Below are 24,150 nucleotides of genomic sequence, written 5' to 3'. Positions count from 1 at the left end.
CAACATGGATGGATCAGGATAGATTGTTAGTGATATTTGCTCCCAGGAACTTGAAGCTGTCAACCACTCAGCCTCAGCAGGTGGGCCTGCCCTTCACTCTGCTTCCTGAGGTTGATGGCTAGGTCCTTCATTTTGCTGACTTTGAGGGAGAGATTGGTGTCTTTACACCATGCCATCTCAGCACTCAATATCCTTCCAGGACTCTGTCTGATTGTTGCTTGAGTGCAAACAGAGTTAAAAATGTGTTGCTGGAAAAGCGCAGCAGGTCAGGCAGCATCCAAGGAACAGGAAATTCGACGTTTCGGGCATAAGCCCTTCATCAGGGCTTATGCCCGAAACGTCGAATTTCCTGTTCCTTGGATGCTGCCTGACCTGCTGCGCTTTTCCAGCAACACATTTTCAGCTCTGATGTCCAGCATCTGCAGACCTCACTTTCTGCTGCAAACAGAGTTAATTGACAGACCAGTAAACAATGGCGGACACCAGAATTGAGTATAATTGTGCTGTCTGCAACTATTGGCCATGCATTCTGGGTTGGCGGGTAACACATAGGAGCAGGATGGTTTGTTTACCTTTAACTTTCCTCATTAAAACTAATCCCTGTGAAAAGTTTGGGTTTGAAATATTTGCTTAGTTTGGGTTTGGTTGGCAGGTGCTGTGGATAGAATCCAATTTATTTGCTCAGGCCTGTTGTTACTAATATAGGAAAGTGCCTAGCCATTTGCTTTCTAGGTATCGAGTATGCGCAAAGTTTTTCTTTACTGTCCCTTGAGTGATAAGTCACTTTCTGCTGATAACACCCTGGCCTGCAGTGCACTGCTAACACAGCTTCAACCAGCTTCCAGAGACAGCTGAGTATGTTTGAAAGCCTGGTCAGGACAGCAGCTGGCACTCTGACAAAATTCACAAGTGTTTCTTTTATTTATTCCCCCGTGCAATTCTTCCAAACACTTGACAGCAGAAGATGTTCTTCTTTGTGAAGTGCTTACTGAAGTGTTACCTTGTGCAAGTTTGAATTAACTTGTTGGCTGTTGGAACCCACCAGTGTCCACAGGATATTAATTCAAATGTACCTCGGCTTTGAATACTAATGGCCTATGGCATAGTTATGCAGCATGCTTTCTTTAAAGAGCAACTGAAGTGCTGTTCAACTAATGAAGCATTCTGCTGGAGATAATCGGTGGAATTTAATACCCTACCCCACATTCAAGGGAGTTTGGTGGCATTGGGTTATTTTATTAAGGCAGGAATATAGCAGATGGGCCTCTAATGTCTTCCTGCCTCCATCCCAATTACGTCTAAACATTTTCACTCAGTCAGTAGTTAAGTGGTTCTTAAATGGGCAGCTATTACCATTCGATAAATGCCATTCAGTAGGGCTTTTGAAGGCATTTGAGGATGGCACGGTGGCCCAGTGGTTAGCACTGCTGCCTCACAGTCCTAGGCTGGTTTGATTCCAGTCTTGGGCAACTGTCTGTGTGGAGTTTGCACATTCTCCCCGTGTCTGTGTGGGTCTCCTTTGGGTGCTCTGGTTTCCTCCTACAGTCCAGAGATGTGCAGATCAGGTGAATTGGCCATGCCAAGATGCCCATAGTGTTCAGGGCTGTGTAGGTTAGGGGCATTAGTTAGGGGAAATGTAGGGTAGGGGTGCGGGTCTGGGTGGGATACTCTTCGGAAGGTTGGTGTGGGCTTGTTGGGCCAAATAGCCTGTTTCCATACTGTAGGGAGTCTATCTAGATTCTGTCGAGGCTACCCTGGACTCTCTGAGCCTGGAATCCTTGACCCCCAAAGCTGTTTGTTGCAATTACTTTTAAAGATCACAGCCAATGCCTGGCTATTCTGATCTCTTTTGGCTCGTGATTGAAGCTGTTTTGACATGTGGGTTTGGGGCAGAATGTAAAGGACCAGATGATCAGATGAACTAACAAATGATGAAATGTTGTGGCCTCGGCGTACTGGCGTAATGGATAAAGCGTCTGACTTCTGATTAGTAGATTGGCGATTCGAGCCCCGCTGGGCTCAAGTGCAACTCCACGTCCTTGTTGCTTGTTAACGGTTTGGGCCAGCGCCTACGGCCATAATGGTCTGAAAACGTCTGATCTCAGAAGCTCAGTAGACTCAGGCCTGGTTAGTACTTGGATGGGAGATCGCCTGGGAAGAATAGGTGATGAAATGTTGTGGAGAGTCATCGTCATCGAGATGTACAGCACGCATACAGACCCTTCAGTCCAATCGTGAATGTTGACCAGATACCCCAACCTAATCTAGTCCCACTTGCCAGTACCTGGCCCATATTCATCCAAACCCTTCCTATTCATATACCCATCTAGATGCCTTTTAAATGTTGCAATGTATCAGCCTCCACCACTTCCTTTGGCAGCCCATTCCACACACACACACACACACACACACTCACACACACTCTACGCTCTGCGTGAAAAAGTTGCCCCTTAGGTCCTTTTTATATCCTTCCTCTCTCACCCTAAACCTATGCCCTCTAGTTCTGGACGCTCTCCACCCCAGGGAAAAGACCTTGTCTGTTTATCCTATCCATGCCCCTCATGATTTTATAAACATCTATAAGGTCACCCCTCAGCGTACGACATTCCAGGGAAAACAGCCCCAGCCTATTCAACCTCTCCCTATAGCTCAAATCCTTCAGCCTCGTAAATCTTTTCTGAACCCCTTCAAGTTCCACAACATCCTTCCGACAGGAAGGAGACCAGAATTGCATGCAATATTCCAACAGTGATCTAACCAATGTCCTGTACAGCCACAACATGACCTCCCAACTCCTGTACTCAATACTCTGACCAAGAAAGGAAAGCATACCAAACGCTGCCTTCACTATCCTAATGATCCAATAAATTTGGTAAATGTTATTAGGACAAGGCAGAGTCTGGGCAGAGCAGGTTTTAGGATGTATGGAGTTATAAGAAAAATGAGGGAGTTTTCCATAGATTAGTTATGTTTCAAGGGAGATCTCAAGATAGAAACAGAAAGAAGAGACTATCACTGCTAATAGCTTGAAAATTGAAGCAAGTTATTGGCAAGTGAAAAGAATGGTACAAGATAATGAGACGCCGAAAGACAATTAAGAGCCAAGGATCCACCTTGAAGATAGCACACGATGATGATGAGTGACTGAGATAACAAGGAATTTCATTAATGAAAGTGGAAAGCTGGTTTATATTTGAAAAATAAATGTCACGACACTGGTATGTTTAGCTCTCCTCTGTAAGTCTGGCACTGAATTTAAAGGTCATGGACTTTCAGAAGTGAATCATGGTGCTCTGAAACGAAATCTTGTTGAACATAATATTGCTTTGTAATCATTAATTGTGTTTCAGTTTAAATCTGAAAGCTAAGTAGTGTCTTGACCTTTAAAGTTACTTGTTTTTTTTTGTATAAATGGTAAAGAGTGAAGTCATGTACATTGTACCAACTTAAACTAATTATGACAGAAAACAGTGCAAGTCAAAACATGGATAATCTCAAGGATGGGTTTTAAAAGTTAGAAGGTTGTATTAAGAAGGAGAAATTAAATGAGGTGGGTAGTGTAACAGTTCTGAATGTAGAACAATTTTAAAAGTTGTCCAACATGATCAATGGTGTAAAATCTGAAAGAACTGTGAATACTTAAATCAAAAACAAAAATGGAAATTGCTGGAAAAGCTCAGTAGGTCTGGCAGTATCTGTGGAGAGAAATCAGAATTAATGTTTTGAGTCAAGTGATCCTTCCTCAGCATTGATCAATAGTGTGTGTCTTTATTCCATTCAAACCTTCAGCAACAGATCATAGATATTTTCAACCAGAAATATTTCTGACCAGATTTGCTGTATACTCCAACAGTTCCTCAATGATGACTGGTTAGACCTCACATCAGCTGGGTCAAATGGGAAGAGCATGTAGGCTATGCCCACTGTCTATTTGCACTTGGAAGAAACACGGGATCTAGATTTGCATATGCAGTCAGCGTCCAACCTACTAGGGGGTGGACATACTGAAGACACCCAAAGTGAGCTTTGGGTATCCAAGAGATGGCCACTGATCGTTCTGCCATTTTTATTTGTATGCTGTAAAGGTATCAGTGAAATCACTCTGTGTGTGATGGCTCCTGGTTTCAATAGTGTACAACTCGGGAAGAAGAGGAAATCTAAAATGGTGTATTTTGCCCTTTGGTGGGGCAAGAGAAAAGAGTTCAGCAGAGCATTGAAATTTATAGCATTAACCAAACAAAGGCAAAAGGATTTGCGCATAAATACAACTTTGTGCAACTAGGCCGAATATCCATTAGTAAAAATTCAGCATGATCTGAATTTACTTATCTTTTTGAGAATGTTACGGTGAATGGGGGAGGTGTCACTAGCCCACTGAGCTAAGATGACGACAGTTTACTGCAGAATAAAACAAACAGTGTGGGTTCAACACTCATGCTGACACCTGCATGGTAGTTCCTGAACACCTGCCCCCTCACCTTACTCTGTACTCCTGTAGTGGTTAGTTTCAAGTGATACGCTTTATTAGCAATAAGAGGAAGGTAGATTATTATCTGAATTAATAGATTAGGAAAGGGGTAGGTGCAACAAGACCTGAGTGTCTTGTACATCAGTTGCTGAAAGTAAGCACGCAGGTGCAGCAGATGGTGAAGAAGGCTGGACTTCATAGTGAGACAGGAGCAGGGATGTCTTGCTGCATTTGTACAGTGCCATGTGAATCTTCACCTGGAGTATTGATCTTTTCAAACAGGGCCCAAGATTCATGAATACAGTCTTGGAGGCGCTCATGGGCTGCTACATGTCACTGTGTGGAGAATCTCATTACCAACCAATATTGTGGTACTGACGCATAGAATATTCCCTAGTATCTGTCCAGATTGCTCATGCATAGGTTGTTAGGTTTTGGACTGATGGAGGCAATCTGACACTGCAGATTTGCGTTTTTGTGTGAAAAATTAGTGTTTGAGATGCATAATTAATTGTTTGCAAGCTTTTCAAATGTGACTTGCACATGTGTACACAAATGCTTCACATTTTGCCTTAAAGACTTAGTACAAAATGGAATCACTTTCAAACTTTTCTGATCGATTTCGCAGGCTGGGAAACCAGATAGACGGGGGACTTCAGCTGGGCCTCAAATCCCCAGCTGCTGCTGCAGGCAGCTTTGAGGTTGGAGACCGTCTTCTTCCTTGCCGCCTCCATCAATATCATCTTCATTCAGTTGAGAACGATCCTATCCAAAGGTTCTCTCTTTTGTGGAAATTCTATTCTTTCTAGATTGCATTGCAAGTAGCTACCAGTACAATCCAGACTTTGGACCTTTTGAAGTCTTCAGTGCTTCTTTTCCCCCAGAGGCTTTTGTTTGATGGTGGGTTTGATTGTAACACGTTACAGCTGCTGAATTTGAGTTCCCGATTGGAACCACAGACTATGAGTACAGAGGTTAGCTCTCGTCTGCGCTGTTGGTCATTACATAGGAGTTGCACATTAAGGAATGGAAATTGTCATTTGCAACTTGCCTTTGGGAGCAACATGGATGCATTCTGTGATGCCTTGAATTTGGGTGCTTCTGGAACTGGCAGAATACCCAGTGTTATATTCCCTTATGAACATGAGGAAAGTGACAAAAAATATTAGTTGTAGGAATTACCTATTTAATGCAAACATGATCTGCAAACTGGCTGATGTTATCGGCAACCTAAATGGAGCTTTAGGCAAATAAGTTGAGGACAGCAATGACCTTTGATGCAAGAAATAATATTGTGACAGTAATTGTGATTTGATTGTAAATCTGTGATTTCACCAGAGAAATGAAACCTTCTTACTAACTGCAGGTATGCTTTCCTCTGTCTGTGTGCTGCTGGAAAGTTAAAAATGCTTGCAAACATTCTCTCTTCTCTTCACTCACGACTGAAGCTCTGTTCTCTTCCTTGCTGCTGCTGTTCCTCTTGCTAGATTGGAATCTTCAGATCATCTTCCCAGAAAGGATAGCGATCACTGCAGGAGACCTTTTAGGAATTTATACACCCCAGATGATGCCTCCTTCTCCCAGTTCATTTGGTTCCTTAGTTTGCCAAATCCATCCACCCGTCCAAAACAAAATTTAGAGCATTTTTGTACATAACGACCCTTCAAATGTCTCAGCAAATGGCTGTCTCTCAATTTGTGCAAATCACGGTTTTCAATTAGGAGCAGGAAGTGGCAGGAGCAACATGGGCAGGGAGAAGAATGATGTTGTGATCTTGAGAATGGCATTTAGCTTTGATTTTCTGGTTTTTGTTGGTGGCCCAATCAAGGGCTACCCTAAAATCTGAGAAAGTAAACAGATAAAGTCAGCCACCAGTTATATTTTGCCCGCAGCTCAGAGATACATTCATGCAGTAGAGAGATGTCAATCATCCCCACAAAATTTATCTTTAAGTTTTATTTTAAAATGAAATTCCAACGGTCTTTATGAAACTAATATCTCTGGATATTGAGGGACAGTCAGTTATTCAATTCTCATCTCTGGTCACCTTGCAGTCGTGTCTCCATAATCTCAACAATATTACACCTGTTCATACCTATTTGCTCAACTAATTCATTCATTTTAATGTGAATTGTTATGTGCATTAAGAATCCGGGGTTGCACTGACTGCTTGAAATGTTCCAATGTATAAAAAGCATTTTACTAAACACTGATGGACGCAATTCACCTTTAACCATTGCTGTGTGCTTCCATATTAGATTAGATTCCCTACAGTGTGGAAACAGGCCCTTTGGCCCAACGACCCTCCGAAGAGCAACTCACCCACACCCATTTCCCCTCTGAGTAATGCAACTAACATGATAGGCAATTTAACATGGCCAATTCACCTGCCCTGCATATCTTTGGATTGTGGGAGGAAACCGGAGCACCCGGAGGAAATCCACGCAGACACGGGGAGAATGTGCAAACTCCACATAGACAGTTGCTTGGGTCTTTTAAAAGTTTGTACGAGTCAGATGTTCAGTGTTTAGAATGTATTGCCCCAACTACTATAAGTTGTCTATTGATGTGAACCATCTTTTTTTAGAACTTGCACTTTAGGCATTAAACATTAAGGACTTTTCCTCTAGCCACTGAAATTGTTACTGAATATCACATTTTCGCAAAATGAGCACTTGTTTTCAGAAAAGCTGCATCTACTTCATTAAATGCTGCAATTATTGTACCATTATTTTAACTTGATTTATAGTCAAAGAGGAGAAAGTGAGGTCTGCAGATGCTGGAGATCAGAGCTGAAAATGTGTTGCTGGAAAAGCGCAGCAGGTCAGGCAGCATCCAAGGAACAGGAGAATCGATGTTTCAGGAAGAAGGGCTTATGCCCGAAACGTCAAATCTCCTGATTTATAGTCAACCATTGCATGCTATTTTAGGATAGTCCCAACAATGGAAACAATCCAGACTGTCTGAGGTGAATGTCTTGACATAATCCCTCCTCCTTCAATCAACTTTGATTTTGGATGTAATCTAATTTTTAAGTAAGTTGGTTGACTCCACATTGACAGTTCTTTGAAGCTAACTATAACTTGTCCATGGGTGAGCTTTGCATATTTCAATGAGCAAGTTTAATATATAATATTTTTTTTTAATAGATATTTTTATTGGGAATTTAACATTTTGACAAATTTACAAAAATAAGCAGAATTTTCAAGCACAAACATTAATATAAAAATAGATCTTAAATATATAATCATCAAAATTCAACTAATCCACAATCATCCAGAGTGTATAGTTGAGTCGCTTACATCCTTCAAATAAGAGAAAATGTTCTCTAATACACTCATAACAGTATGATAAAAAGGAAGTTATTTCCAAACAATAAGAACAAAAAAAAATTAAACATGTTTGAATGGAGATCTTCCCCCTTGTTCTCAGGGGGCCTTACTACCTTTCCAACGTTCCACCATATCCTCTTCCAAACAGTGTCCCACCCTCGACCCGGGCGCTCCTTAATAGGATTTAGATATAATACCGAGCTAGAGTTAACAGTGAGCTCCGCACCCCCACCCCTCCCCACCCATACCTGAGTATATCTGCTAGCATCAATGCCACGTACAAACACATTTTCAGCTCTGATCTCCAGCATCTGCAGACCTCACTTTCTCCTCTTTGACTATAAATCAAGTTAAAATAATGGTACAATAATTGCAGCATTTAATGAAGTAGATGCAGCTTTTCTGAAAACAAGTGCTCATTTTGCGAAAATGTGATATTCAGTAACAATTTCAGTGGCTAGAGGAAAAGTCCTTAATGTTTAATGCCTAAAGTGCAAGTTCTAAAAAAAGATGGTTCACATCAATAGACAACTTATAGTAGTTGGGGCAATACATTCTAAACACTGAACATCTGACTCGTACAAACTTTTAAAAGACCCAAGCAACTGTCTATGTGGAGTTTGCACATTCTCCCCGTGTCTGCGTGGATTTCCTCCGGGTGCTCCGGTTTCCTCCCACAATCCAAAGATATGCAGGGCAGGTGAATTGGCCATGTTAAATTGCCTATCATGTTAGTTGCATTACTCAGAGGGGAAATGGGTGTGGGTGAGTTGCTCTTCGGAGGGTCGTTGGGCCAAAGGGCCTGTTTCCACACTGTAGGGAATCTAATCTAATATGGAAGCACACAGCAATGGTTAAAGGTGAATTGCGTCCATCAGTGTTTAGTAAAATGCTTTTTATACATTGGAACATTTCAAGCAGTCAGTGCAACCCCGGATTCTTAATGCACATAACAATTCACATTAAAATGAATGAATTAGTTGAGCAAATAGGTATGAACAGGTGTAATATTGTTGAGATTATGGAGACACGACTGCAAGGTGACCAGAGATGAGAATTGAATAACTGACTGTCCCTCAATATCCAGAGATATTAGTTTCATAAAGGACAGATATAAAAGATAAGGATTGAGGTGAAAGAGGAAATTATTGCAGTAGTGAAGTGAAATCTGTATGGGTAAAACCTAGAGACATCAATGGGCAGAAAACAACAGTAGAGGTTGCAGTTAGACGCCCAAACTGAAGTGGTAATGTTTAGGGAAGACATTCAAAAGGCAATTAGTAACACAGGCAATAAAGATATGGCAATAAAGGGTTCTGAATTTAAGCTAAAGAAACTGTGATGAGAGGAGATGTGGACTGGTTATGATAATTTTGGGAATGTAACTAAAAGGGATAGCAATGGTGAACATTTAAAGAGTGCAGGCAACAATTGTTATTCCTGCTTGGCACAAAAATAAATGGAAAAGGGATCCCTAACAAAGGAAATTATGGATAATATTGAATCCAAGGAAGGGCCATACAAATTGATAAAAAAAGTGTAGTAGACCTGAGGATTGGGAGCCGTTTAGATTTCAGAACAGAGGATTGGTTAAAATTGGGGGAGGGGGAGGGGGAGGGGTTGTGGTGGGGTTGGTAATAGAGTACAAGAATAAGCTTCTGAGCAGCATGTAAACTGACTGTAAAAGCTTCTATAGTTATGTGAAGTGTAAAAGGCTACAATCAGAAACTAGGGAAGTTATAATGGGAAACAAAGAATTGGCAGATCAATTAAATGCATATTTTGTTTCTGTTGTCATGAACATAGACACAAATAACATCCTAAAAATGTTACAGAACATGGGGTCTTGTGAAATTTGAACTGAGCGAAACTAGTAATAGTAGGGAAATGGTGTTCAGGAAATTGATGAGATTAAAGGCTGATAAATCCCCTGGGGCTGATAATTTATATATCACTGTACTTAAGGAAGTGTTTCTAGAAATAGTGGATATATTTGTCATCTTTCAAGATTCAATAGATTCCATGGTTGTACCTATGGATTGGAGGCTAGCTAATGTAACCCGACTCTTGAAAAAGGAAGTACAGAGGAAGAGGGGAATTATAGACTGGTTAGTCTGGCATTGGAAGTGGAGAATATGATAGAGTCCATTATAAAAGATATAATAGCAGAGCATTTGGAAAACAGTGCAGATATATCTAGTAGAGTTGGTAAAGGGAAACCTGTTGGTGTGGTTTGACTTTCAGAAAGCTTTTAATAAGGTCCCATGCAAGAGATTAGCATATAAAATTAAACCATGTGGGATAGGATTGGCATGGACAACAAACTGGTTGGCAGACAGGAAACAAAGAGTAGGAATAAAAGGTCTTTTCCAAGTGGCAGCCAGGTGACTAGTGGTGTACCACAAAGATCGGTGTTTGGACCCCAGCTGTTCATATATATTAATGATTTAGATGAGGGAAATAAATGTAATATCTCCAAGTTTGCAGATGAACAAAGCTGGGTGGAAGACTAAGTTGTGAGGAGGTTGCAGGGATGCTTCAGTGTGATTTGGGCAAGTTGAGTGAGTGGGTAAATGCATCGAAGATGTCGTGTAATGTGGATAATTGTGAGGTTATCCACAAAAAAAGAACAGCAGAATATGAATGGTGATCGATTGAGAAAAGGGAAGTGGAACAAGACCTGGGTATCCTTATCCAATCGCTGAAAGTAAGATGCAGGTGCAGCTGACATTGAAGAAAGCACATAATATGTTGACTTTAAAGCAAGAGGATTCAAACACAGGGGCAGGCCTGTCTTTTTGTACAAGGCCTTAGTGAGACAACACCTGGAGTATTGTGTGCAGTTCTGGTCTGCTTATCTAAGGAAGGAATTTGTGGCTATGGAGAGAATGCAGCGATAGCTTTACCAGACTGATTCCTGGGATGGCAAAAACTGACCTATGAAGAGAGACTGGATCAGTGAGGACAGTATTCACTGGGGTTTAGAAGAATGGGATGGGGGTTGGGGTGAGGAGGACAGTTTGGGTGGAGGGAGAGGGGGCTGATATCTCATAGTAACCTATAAAATTCTGACAGGACCAGGCAGGTTAAAGGTAGGAAGAATCTTCCCAATGACCAGGAAGTTCAGAATCAGAGATTACAATTTAAGGATTTGGGGTAGACCATTTAGGACTGAGATAAGGAAAAATGTTTTCACCCAGAAAGTGGTGAGCCTGTAGAATTCTCTGCAACAGAAAACATTGAACATTTTCAAGAAGAAGTTAGATATAGTCCTCAGGGCTAAAAGGACCAAAAGATATAGGGACAGGAGAAAGTAGGAGCAGGATACTGGATGATCAGCCTATCGCTGCTCCTATTTTCTATGTTTCTATGAAAATTACATCTTTCTCAAAGTATTCTTTGTTGAATTTCCACAGAATTATCTTGTAATGTTGATGTTTGTTTACAGATAAGCTGCAATCTGTAACAGCAACTCCAGCTTACCCTGAAGCCTTTTTGAAATATTGTCGGAAGAAGGTTTAGGAGTAACATGGAAGAAGTTTGTTTTCCCATGTTTTAGAATATGTCAAGACATGACCTTGTCAGGTCAGGAGATATGAAACATTCCATATAATAAATGAGTGAAGAAGGAAACACTTCCCGAAACCATTTGAAAGGATTATATATGTATCGATGGATTTAAAAATTTTGCCCATGTTTGTGATTTTATTATCTATGTGCATTTTACAGATTTTGCCATACTTTTAAAATGATGAAAGTTGTTAATGCACCTTTTCTTCTCTAATTATACTGTAAACTCGAATGTATTGTTCCCATTAGTAACAATTTCTCATGTCTGTATAATTAAGTTAATTTTTAAAAAATTTAATTATGAATTGCTCCTTTTAACTCTTTTATTTTTACTGCTGCTAATATATAGGTCGGCTGTGCACACAACTGCAAATAATGACCTCCGATCGTTCAGCACGTCTTATTAAGGAACTGATGAATACTTGCTGGCCTGGGAGAGAGATGATGGTGCAGTGGTCGCCAGGAAACGTACAGAAGAAGCACCCACCCATGTCTTGGCTGACAACAGTCTGGAGATACTTATACCACAACTTCCCTGAAGACCTGACTCTGTTTGAAGAATTACCATTGATCCCCAAGATGCCATTGGACGAAACTCAAACCACAGTTAATCTTTTACGTCTCCGAGATCCATCTCCCATAATCATGGAAGCTGACAATGAATCCCAACTCCCTGAGCTCCTACCAGACACAGTTAAGAAACTTGGTGGAGTTGTCATTAAAGAACTTGACCCATGTTTGCAGCACCCCCTTATAAAAAGATACATCCATTCTCCTTTGCCTAGCACTTTGTTACAGATCTTGGATAAGGCTGCACCACAAAAGATTTTCAGTCAGGTTATGTTACTACCTCCAACACACAAAGTTGCACTGAGATGTTTCTTAGCTAGTTTGCCAGAAGTGAATGATCGAGACAAGAAAATTCTTCAGGAATTGATGATTTTTAACAAAGTCGAACCATCCTTTGAGAAAAGCAGCCGCAGTTTTATCGCGTTAAAAGGAAGTAAAGTCTTGCATCACACTGCAAAGCTTCCACCAAACATCCGACTATCCATTCCAGTAGTAAATTGCAGCGATGAGGCTTCAATCCGGCTTGTTACCTTGCTGAAAATTGAACAATTAAAAAGTACAGACTGCTTAAAGATTATATTACAAGACATTGAGAAAACCTTTTACTCTACTAAGGACATCACAGATATTGTGGTTTGGATTCTGATCAATTTAGCTTTCCTCAAGGAGGAAAATGTATTGTTTGTGGAATGGCTGAGGTCCTTGAAATTTATATCTACTTCTCAGGGAAGATTAATGTCAGCTAATGAATTGTTTGATCCTGAAATAGAAACATTACAGAACTTGTTTTACGCGGATGAGAAAACATTTTTTCCTCCAGAGAGTTTCACCTCAACGCCAGATATCTTACACGCTCTGAGACAAATAGGTTTAAAAAATGAAGATCAGATAACTGAAAAGGAAGTTGTACAAGTGGCCAAAAGAATTGAAGTGCTGCAGAGCAGTAACAAAGTTGAGCAAGATCTGGTGACCAGAAAAGCTAAAACATTACTTGCGATTCTGCACAAACAAAAAAGTTTGTTGTTTTCGACTGAAGCAAAGGCAACAATGCAGAAGTTAAAGTGGGTTCCAGTCTGTAAGAAGCGCCCTTTGAATTACCCTCAATCCCTAGCTTGGAAAGGAGATCTGTTAGATTTTCACAAGGCGTGTGAAATGCGAAATGTATCTGAAGCTGTATTATTGGGCTCTGCAGTGCCCCTTGTGGAGAACATCTCCTCGGAGGTTAGAACATTATTGGGTTTTTCCAAGGAGCCCAGTCTGAACAAGGTTTTAGGGCACTTGAAGAATGTTGTCGATTGGCACACATCTCAGGATTTCAATGATGATGAATGGTACCAGTTTCAGCATTTTTTGCTCGATATTTATGAGTATATGCAGGGCAATCTGGAGAAAGGTAAAGAAGCATTCAGATCATTGACATTTCCCTGGGTGTGGACAGGAAAGCTTTTTTCTGTTCCTGAGCAGGTAGCTATAAAACCAATTCCAGATCTTGATCTGGAGCCTTACTTATATATCCTTCCAAAAACCATGGCAAAGTATAAGAAGTTGTTTACCTTCTTTGGAGCACTGGAAGAGGTAAATACTGAGTATGTCTTCAGCATTATCAAGAGTGTCAAACAACAATGTGGTGATGAGATTGACGAACAGGCAAATAAACAAAACCTACTTCTGGTACTGAATATCTTAAGATGGTTATATAGTAATCAGATCCAAGTTAGCCTTGATACTCCAATACCTATTCATTATGGCAAAGATCGCAACAGATTAATAATGGAACCCATTCACAATTGTAGCTACTGTGACATCAAAATAGATGATCTTAATGAATTGCTTGATGATTCTTCAGAGCCCATCTACTTAGTACATGAGGACATCCCTATGAAAATGGCTGAAGCACTGCAAGTGCCATGCCTTAGTACCAGGCTCATTAACCCAGAGAACCTGGGCTTTGAGCAGTCTGGACAACGAGAGCCACTCACAGTGCGCATCAGAAACATTCTTGAAGAATACCCATCAGTTGCAGATATATTCAAGGAGCTGCTACAAAATGCAGACGATGCTGAGGCAACTGAGTGCAGCTTTCTGATTGACACACGGAGAAACGCAGATATCCGAGAGAACCTTCTGGATCCAGGAATGGCTGTGTGCCATGGGCCTGCCCTGTGGTCATTTAATAACTCTGATTTTACAGATTCTGACTTTCTCAACATAACCAGACTAGGTGGATCACTGAAAAGGAGTGAGGTTGACAAAGTTGGGAAATTTGGACTTGGGTTCAACTCTGTGTACCATATTACAGACATCCCTATAATTTTAAGCCGTGAGTTTATGATAATGTTTGATCCAAATATCAATCATTTGGGAAAGCATATCCGTGACAAAACAAATCCTGGGATTAAGATCAATTGGAACAAACACCAAAAGATGTTAAGGAAATTCCCCAATCAGTTCAAGCCATTTGTGAATGTATTTGGTTGTGATTTGCCACTTACTGTTGAGAAGCCTTTCTGCTATTTGGGAACTCTTTTTAGACTTCCTTTCAGAATGGAGGAGGAGGCAACTGTCAGTGAAATTAGCAGTGTGTCCTACAGTACAGAGGATATCTATTCTCTGGTTAATGAGTTTAGCTTGTGTGGCCACAGGCTAATTCTCTTCTCTCAGAATGTAAATACCATGTTCCTAAACTACTTAAAATCAGATGAAACTGATCCTGCCTTGGCACAGACCATCATTGCCATCAAGAAAATAGTGTGTTCATCGAAAGCTGTGACAACACCGATGAACATCTTAAAGGAGGCTGCAAAACTGATGAAAATGCTTGCTAATACAAGACAGCTTCCATCTGAAGCACCGAGGTGTGCCTGCATAGTACAAATTGTGGTAGATGAATTTTTTCAGGTGTTCAGACGGATTGTAGATCTCCAGTCGCCACTATTCAGAGGTCCAGAAGAAGAAACTACACCTTTCTTTGAAGTTTCAGCCAAAACAGCACAGAACAAAAAGGTAAATGAAGACCTACCACAAAAAGTGACTGAATCCACTACTTGGTTGATATGTTCATGCATGGATATTGGAGAAGCTCTGATATTTTCACTGCAAGAAAGTGGAAGAAGATTAGGACTTGTCCCATGTGGGGCTGTCAGTGTTTTGCTGTCTGAAACAGAAGACAACAAGTGGAGCATTAAAACAAATGGCAGTGCTTATGGGGAAGTGTTCTGTTACTTGCCTTTGAGAATCAAAACTGGATTACCAGTGCATATCAATGGTTGCTTTGCAGTTTCCTCCAATCGAAAAGAAATCTGGAAAACAGACACAAAAGGGAGGTGGAACACGATATTTATGAGACATGTGATTGTTCAAGCATATTTAGAAGCTCTCGCTGTGTTACGAGACATGGCTGTTAATGGAGAACTTGTTAATTACAATTATTATACCCTCTGGCCTGATATTGCCTTGGTTCATGATGACTTTGCTGACGTGTGGCAAGGCCTCTATGAGGACATTGCCAAAGGAAGAGGAAACAAACTGACAGAAGTATTTTCAGATGGCACTTCCTGGGTTTCAATCGAAAACATTAGATTTTTGGATGATGCTTTGCTTCACAGACCAGTTGTTGGGCCTTTGGCTTTTGAGATACTTTTGAAGTTCCTTAAGAAGGCAAAGCCTCAACCATTGTGTGCTGTGGAGCTTCCATCTTGGGTCAGAGCTGGCTTTGAAGAGGCAGAATGCAAGAGTATATTATTGGAGAATACCTTTTCTGAAAGGCAGTTTTTTACAGAGGCATTTTTCCCATACATTGAAGAGCTTGAGGCAGAGCTGCGAGATCCTTTAATGCTTTACGTTCTTGATGAAAAGGTATTGGAGCTTTCAGGGTTCCTGCGTGTTACCTGTTGCATACCATCTTCAGGGGAGCACCACCAGCTATCTGTTCCCTCAAGACTCATCCATCCAGAAGGTCGAGTCGCTAAGTTATACGAGCCAAGCGATGGGCGATTCCCATTTGGAACTACACAAGACTATTTGAACCCAGTCCGTTTAGTAAAACTGGTGCAGCTTGGCATGATTAAGGATGACATTTCGTGGGAGGATTTACTAGAGCGGGCAGAGTCTGTGGCAGCACTGAATCAAAGTGACCATGGAGCAGCTTGCCACCGTAGCAGCATCGTTCTGAGTTTAATTGAAGAGAAAGTGAAGTTTCGGGATCACAGAGCCAAAGACTTTGCTGAGAAATTTCAATCCATACCCCTCTTTCCTTTTCTAAAAAAGCCTCCTGGTTTCACATTGCAGTGGAAAGGAAATGACTTTCAGCCTGAAACCATGTTTGCAGCGAAGGAGCTTTACACCGCTGAGTACCAGGATGTAGTTTGTCTTCTACATCCTATTTTAAATGAAAATCCCCCCAGTAAAGGATGTGGTCCCCTATCTTCTGGTGTCAAAGATCTCTTTGGGTTACTGAAAAAACCACCTATTCTTGTAGTGTTGGATCAGTTAAAGAAAGTAGCCACTTGCTCTGATGGTATTACCCTGTGCCAAGAGAGCATCACAAATGCTTGTTACAAATACCTTCATGAGGCCATGTTGAAGAATGAAACTGTAAAGTTACAGCTTAACGAAGAACTTCAGAATTTTAATTTTGTTCTGGTCGAAAACACCTATGTTGAGTCAGCCAAGGTTGCATTCCACCTCAACTTTGATGCAACTCCTTACCTGTATCAGCTCCCAAACAAGTACCGGAACAATTTCCGTGAGTTCTTTGAAAAACTCGGCGTCCAATCTTCGTTCACAGTCGAAGACTTTGCGTCCGTCCTTCAAGACCTAAAAACGGAATGTGCCCAGGAGCCCTTAAGCGAGACTAATTTTCAACTCTGCCGAAGAATCATTAGTGAAGGTGTGTGGGGTCTCATTAGAGAGAAAAATCGAGACTATTGCAAGAGAAAGTATGGAACGCTTCTGTTGCCAGACAGTGAGCGGTTCCTTGTTTCAGCGAAATCCCTGTGTTACAATGATTGTCCTTGGATAAGAGTAAGTGATAAAAGTGTGAAATACTGCCATTCTGACATACCAAGAGAGGTAGCGGTTAAACTTGGAGCACTCCCGAAGCGCCACAAAGCTTTAGAGCGTTACGCGTCCAATATCTGCTTTGCAACTCTTGGCAGTGAATTTGGACAGAAAGAGAAGCTAACCAGCAGGATTAAGAGCATTCTCAATGCTTATCCTTCTGAGAAAGAAATGCTGAAAGAACTACTCCAAAATGCAGACGATGCCAAAGCCACTGAGATCTACTTTATCTTCGATCCTAGAGAACATCCAGGAGATCGAATCTTCGATGAGAAGTGGGCCCCCCTCCAAGGTCCTGCAATTTGTGTTTACAACAATCAGCCATTCACAGAAGATGATATTAGAGGCATTCAGAATCTTGGGAGAGGAACAAAGGAAGGGAATCCAGGTAAAACTGGGCAGTATGGAATAGGATTCAATTCTGTGTATCATATAACAGACTGCCCAGCATTTATTTCTGACAATGATGTACTCTGCATATTTGATCCCCATGCAAGGTATGCTCCAGGGTCCACCAATGTTAGTCCTGGGCGTATGTTTCGGGATTTGGATTCAGACTTCCGAACCCAGTTTGCAGATGTGCTGAACCCATTTCTTGGCACTCTTTTCAAACTTGAAAACGCCACCATGTTTCGGTTTCCAGTACGAAATGCTGAGATGGCCAAAATGTCTGAAATCTGTCAAGTTCCTGTTTCAGATCAAATGGTACAGAATCTTTTGGACAAACTGCGTAGTGACGGAGCTGAGCTTCTAATGTTTTTAAATCACATGGAGAAAATTTCCATTTGCGAGATTGAAAAGGCAACTGGGAACCTAAATGTTCTCTATTCTGTGAAAGCTAAGATTACGGACGGTGACAGATTGAAACGGAAACAGTTTCACATATCTGTACTTGATAGTGTCAATAAAAGGAAACAACTTAGCCAAATCCCCGTTCAACAGATTACTTACACTATGGACATTGAAGATTCCGAAGGCAACCTTACAAGCTGGTTAGTTTGCAACAGATCAGGTTTCTCAGATATGGAGAAAGTGTTAAAGTCTGTTATATCAGCCCATAAAAATGAAGACATAACCCTTTTCCCCAGAGGAGGAGTTGCTGCCTGTATCAGCCACAACTACAAAAAACCTTACAGAGCTTTCTGCTTTCTGCCATTGTCATTGGAGACAGGGTTGCCTGTCCATGTAAATGGGCACTTTGCTCTGGATTCAGCCAGGAGAAATTTGTGGCGCGATGACAATGGTATTGGAGTGCGCAGCGATTGGAACAATAACCTTATGACAACGCTGATTGCTCCAGCCTATGTGGAGTTGCTGGTACAGGTACGGAAACGCTACTTTCTAGGTGCTGACCCATCTATAACAGTTTTGCACAATACACCCATTCATGTTTTGAAAGATTTAATGAAAAAGTATATGACCTTCTTCGCTGCTAATAAAGCTGACATACAGCCAGATTGGTACTGCCTTGTGAAATCTGTCTATTGTTGTCTTCATGATGATCTCAAGCGTCTTCTGCCAATAGTCCGCATACCAAATGCAGACAGTGGAGAACTGCAGCCTACAATTTTTATTAGCTGGGTGAATACGTCCACAACGAACAGAAATCGAGCTTTCTTTGACAATTTGCTACAAGATGAACTGCAGCACATGAAAAACACAGAATACAATATAGCAGTGCGGAAAGCCATTGCTGAGAATGTTTACAGGTTGAAAAATCTGCTTCTGGACATAGGATTTAACTTAGTCTACAGCTCTGATGAAACGTCCAACATTTACCACTGTTTTGAGGAGTCAGGAGCTCCTGTGCAATATGTGACACCTGCTGACGTGCGCGAGTTCTTGCACTCGTTCACATCGCCTGATTCAAGCTGTCACCTTGGAAAGTTACCCAGTCGATTGCACCAAACTACCTTGAAGCTGTTCCACAATTTGAAACTCTTGGTTGACTACTGCTTCAAAGATTCGGAAGAGAATGAGATTCGTGTGGAAGGCCTCCCACTTCTCATTACTCTCGATAATGTCCTGCAAGTGTTTGATGCAAAGCGCCCAAAGTTCCTGACAACCTACCACGAATTGGTTCCATCACGTAAAGAATTGTTTATGAACACACTCTACATGAAATATAATAACATCCTGCTCAATTGCGGTGTTGCAAAAGCTTTTGATGTCAGCAGCTTTGCTGAGTTGCTATCATTTGTGCTGCCGAGAGAATACAGAGCAAAATCTATTGTGAAATGGAAAGACAATTTTGGAAGTGAATCCTGGTTGAAGAACTGCTGGCATTTTATTAGCGACACGATTTCTATTAAGGAAGGGGAGGCTGAGATCAGACCAACATTTGAAACGATCATTGAGATATTAAAAGACTGGGCTTTGTTGCCTTCAATAAAGTTCACCGTTTCTAGCAATAGGATGCTAGTGCCAGAGTGTGATGTTCTGGTACCCCTCAGTTTGATGACTGTCCCTATCTACCCGAATGGCCAGAATGAAAAAGTTTTCAATACTCTGATGAAGGCAGGTTGCATTCAACTAGCATTAAGTAAAATTTGTGCTAAAGATAATATTTTAGTTTCACAGTTGTCCTTGCACATGGCAAATGTTGAGAGTCCCGCGAGCATTCTGAAGGCTCTTGATTATATGATCCGAACGTCAACACTCAGGACAGATCACTTGTCCGACAATGACTTTGATGTGCTTCTGATGTACTTCAACAGCAACTTGAAACAACTGACAGCCCAAGATGACGTAAGGATTCTGAAGTCCCTGCCGTTTTATAAAGCAATTAATGGCAACTATGTCAGTATTTTCAAATATGGCTCATGCTTTGTTCTAACAAAGAGCATTCCTCTAACTGGGATCGATAGATGGGCAATGTCTACTGCTTTTGCATTTCTTGCAGACAATCCCCACCTGAAGGAGCTGTATGCTTTCCTCAATTGTACTCCTATCGATGATCTTGAAGTATATTTGAAGCACTTGCTGCCCAAGTTTGATAACCTGTCCAGTTCAGCTAAGATCGAACATCTGGTGCATTTGAAGAAGAAACTTTCTAACCTGGAGGAAGGAACCGCAATCAGGGAAAAGCTGTTTGAAAAGCTTGAAAGTCTCGCAATTATTCCGGACACATCGTACCGCTTAAAGCCTGCAAAGAATTTTTATGACAGAACAGAAAATGTTTTTGAAGTTATGCTGCCAGAAAGCGCTTTCATTTCTCAGGAGTTTTTTCGGAAACTGGAGCAAGTGGAGAAACCTAAGAACCGTGCGGCGTTCCTTACGTCATGGATAACGTTCTTCCGAAACATAGGATTGAAGTACTCAGTCTCCCAACAGCAGTTGTTGCAGTTTGCTAAGGAGATTGGAGCTCGTGCTCAACCAGAGAATTGGTCCAAAGAGACCATACAGAACAAGGTTGACGTCCTGTTAAATCATATATTTCAAGAAAGGACAGACCTGTTTTCTGGAAATTTTCTGAAGGAGCTTTCATTGGTTCAGTTTATCTATCCAGAACGTGCACCAGCAGATCTTTTGAAACTTCACCCCCAATTTCAAGAATTAAATGGGATCCTCCCTCTAATACAGTTCAATGGCTCTCAGGTCAATCCCAAATTCAAGCAAACTGATGTTATGCAGTTGCTGTGGACATCATGTCCAATTCTCCCAGAGAAAGCAATACCTCAAAGTATTAAGGAGCAGGAAAATAGCAAACTTAGTAACCAGGAGCAAGTAGAAGAAGTCCTGGCAATGCTCAATGTCAGTCTGGATCCTCCACCTGACAAAGTCATAAGCAACTGCAAAAACATCTGTAACATTGCAGCTCCGGAGGATGACATGATAAAAACAAGAGTCAAAGTCTTACGCAGTACTTATGAATATTTGAATGCAGAGAAAAAAGATTTCCGTTTTCAGCTTCGAGGTGTTGCCTTTGTGATGGTCGAAGATGGTTGGAAGCTGCTCAAACCTGAGGAGGTTGTAATAAGCCTCGAGCATGAATCTGATTTTAAACCTTACCTGTACAAATTGCCTTTAGAACTGGGCACTTTCCATCAGTTGTTTAAACTTCTGGGTACAGAGGATATTGTTTCCACACGACAGTATATTGAAGTTCTTGGACGTATATTTAAAATATCTGAGGGGAAACAGCTGGAGCCAAATGAGATGCGAACTGTCAAGAGGGTTGTCTCTGGTCTATTTAAGAGCCTTCAGAATGACCCAGTAAAAGTCAGACTTGATCTTGACAATGTTCGAGAATTAGGTCTTTATCTTCCAAGTAGTGATGGTAGATTAACAAAGTCCAACATATTGGTTTTTGATGATGCCCCACATTATAAAAGCCGAATGCAAGGTAACGTAGGTGTCTTAATGCTTGTGGATCTCAGCCAGTGTTACCTCGGCAAAGACCATGCTTTTCACACAAAACTAATCATGCTACTTCCTTCAAAGTTGAGGCCGAAGTTACTTAGTGGAATCTTGGAAGAGACCCTGGATGAAGAAACACCAAAAATATGTCAGTTTGGAGCACTTTGCTCGTTACAGGGTCGTCTTCAGTTGCTGCTGTCTTCTGAACAGTTCATCACTGGTCTCATCCGGATAATGAAGCATGAAAATGACAACGCCTATCTGGCGAATGAGGAAAAAGCCAGTCGACTCTGCAAGGCCTTGCGTGAGGGTTTGAAAGTTTCTTGTTTTGAGAAGTTGCAGACAAGTCTTCGAATAAAAGGATGTAGCCCAATCCCTCACAGTAAGAGTGAAACCTTAGCATTCCTGAAGAGATATGGAAATGCAGTGATACATCTGTACATCCAGCATGCAGAGAGCAAGGATATCAATTTCCTCTTAGCTCTAGCAATGACTCTTAAAACTGCAACTGACAACTTGATTTCAGATACCTCCTACCTGATAGCTATGCTTGGTTGTAATGACATCTATAGAATCAATGAAAAGCTGGACAATTTAGGTGTTAAATATGATTCCTCTACTGAACCTTCAAAACTTGAGCTGCCTTTGCCAGGTACACCTATACCAGCTGAAATTCATTACTTACTCCTTATGGACCCTATGAATGTATTTTACCCAGGAGAATATGTTGGCTATCTTGTTGATGCTGAAGGTGGTGATATTTATGGATCATACCAGCCAACCTACACTTATGCCATTATTGTACAAGAAGTAGAAAGAGAGGGAAATGAGAATTCTAGCTTTTTGGGTAAGTATTTCCAAATTGATATTGGGTACAGTGAGTATAAAATTGTAAGCTCTCTCGACCTGTATAAATTTTCGAGACCTGATGAAAGTTCCCAAGGACGAGACAGTACTCCAACCACACCCACAAGCCCCACAGAATGCCTTTCACCCGGTCTCCGGCCAATTCCTCCCCATTTTCCTGGAAGGGAAAGCCACAGACTGCCAACTTCAAAGAGCCAGTCTCCAAAGAAAATAAAACTGCACGCTCTGCCTGAAATCCTTCGAGAGGTCACAGCAGTGTTAGAGCAGGCTTGGAGGCTACCTGAACCAGAAAGGAAAAAAATTATCCGGCGGTTATACCTCAAGTGGCATCCCGACAAAAATGCAGAGAATCTGGAGATTGCAACAGAAGTCTTTAAACACCTGCAAAATGAAATCAATCGACTAGAAAAACAAGGACTTGGAGGTTCTGATTTCGGCTCAGACCGGGCATCAAGGAGGGCTTATCCCTCATCATCTGCTCGGTTCCAATCAGAAAAGTTTTCGTTTCAGAGGTTTTATACTTCATGGAACCAAGAAGCAACAAGCCATAAATCAGACAGACAGCATTTTAAAGGGAGGTTTGCTTCAGCACCAGGTTCATCACACTCCTCGCGGTTTTTTGTGCCTCCAACTTATAAAACTGTGGGCAATCCTATAGAGGCGCGAAGGTGGCTCAGACAGGCTCGGGCAAATTTTTCCGCAGCCAGGAATGACCTGCATAAAAATGCCAATGAGTGGGTGTGCTTCAAGTGTTACTTAGCAGCAAAACTCTCTTTGATAGCAGCTGAATATGCAGTCAAAGGCAAGTCTGACAAAGATGTCAAGCCAATTGCACTTGCACAGAAAGTGGAGGAATACAGTCAAAGTCTGGCAGGACTTGTAGCCGATGTAAGTACTCTGGAAGCGTATGGTGTTGATGGATTGAGGACCCGGTATCCAGACCTCCTCCCTTTTCCTCTAATTCCAAATGATAAATTTACATCTGACGTTGCGATGAGAGTGATGGAGTGCACTGCTCGGATCATCATAAAACTGGAAAATTTCATTCAGCAAAAATTATAAGTTCACACTCAGTACAATTCACAAATACATGAACTCTAACCAGGGAAGTAGTTCATTATAATCAACTTCCAGACTGCTCCTAGCATTTAATTCAGTCAAGTTTTGTTTCTGGGAAAAGAGTGATATGAACATCTGAATGTTTTCCTTATTTAATCTTAACACTTGCGTTCATTGAGACTATTAAATTATTTTTATTTAATGTAATAAAATGAATAATATTTGAAAGCTGAACTCAGATCCAAGGCTCCAGCCAGAAATATCAGTAGAATAAAGGAGCAATTTAAAGTTGATATTGTAGTATGAGTAAAGCAATACACTGCATTTCCTCAACACTACAGCATTGCAGTGGGTCTTGAGCCTAATTTGCTTTAGTAATGGAGAAAGTATTGTTTTAAATATATACAGTAAACAATGCTAGTTAGTTTACTTGCTGCAAACTGTACGTATGAAATTGCTGTAAAATAAGAAATTTTTTAAAAAATTGCTTTAATCATGTAAAGACAATTAAATTATCTGATAAGTTACGTAAACACAGAACAGTCCTCCTTTGATACAGGAGGTTGTTTTCTACAATTGGTTCAATGCTGCACATAATACATAAATGTAATTTCATTAAGGTCAGAATGTTTAATTATAAGCCATACAGAAAGAACATCTGATGTAAGGTAATTCTGATTCAGCAAAGGAAAATAGTTTTTTTTTTAAAATACAGAGCTACATTTTCAACCCTAATTAATACTCTGATCATTTATCTGTCATTGCCATCTGTTCGGTCTAATGATGAAATTATTTCAGTGACTTAAGGCTCCAAGTAAAACTTCCAAATGATCGTCTCACCTTTCTGTGCCCTCGGGAATTGAGTAA

General features: G+C 41.0%; 1 protein-coding gene across 1 annotated transcript in view; it reads left to right on the top strand.

Moving 5' to 3' along the window:
• Positions 1 to 23,735, top strand: part of sacs (sacsin molecular chaperone) — an 80,175-nt gene extending 56,440 nt beyond the window's left edge. Inside the window, exon 9 of the mRNA XM_060826086.1 lies at positions 11,720 to 23,735. Within this exon, the coding sequence (XP_060682069.1) occupies positions 11,720 to 23,286 (11,567 nt within the window). The 3' untranslated portion in view covers positions 23,287 to 23,735. The remainder of the gene's footprint in view (positions 1 to 11,719) is intronic.
• Positions 23,736 to 24,150: the final 415 nt, after the last annotated feature.

This window comes from Hemiscyllium ocellatum, chromosome 6 (genome assembly GCF_020745735.1).
Source record: "Hemiscyllium ocellatum isolate sHemOce1 chromosome 6, sHemOce1.pat.X.cur, whole genome shotgun sequence".
Lineage (NCBI taxonomy): Eukaryota > Metazoa > Chordata > Chondrichthyes > Orectolobiformes > Hemiscylliidae > Hemiscyllium > Hemiscyllium ocellatum.
The sequence above is the reverse complement of the archived record's forward strand: the minus strand, read 5'-3'. Positions and strand labels throughout refer to the sequence as shown.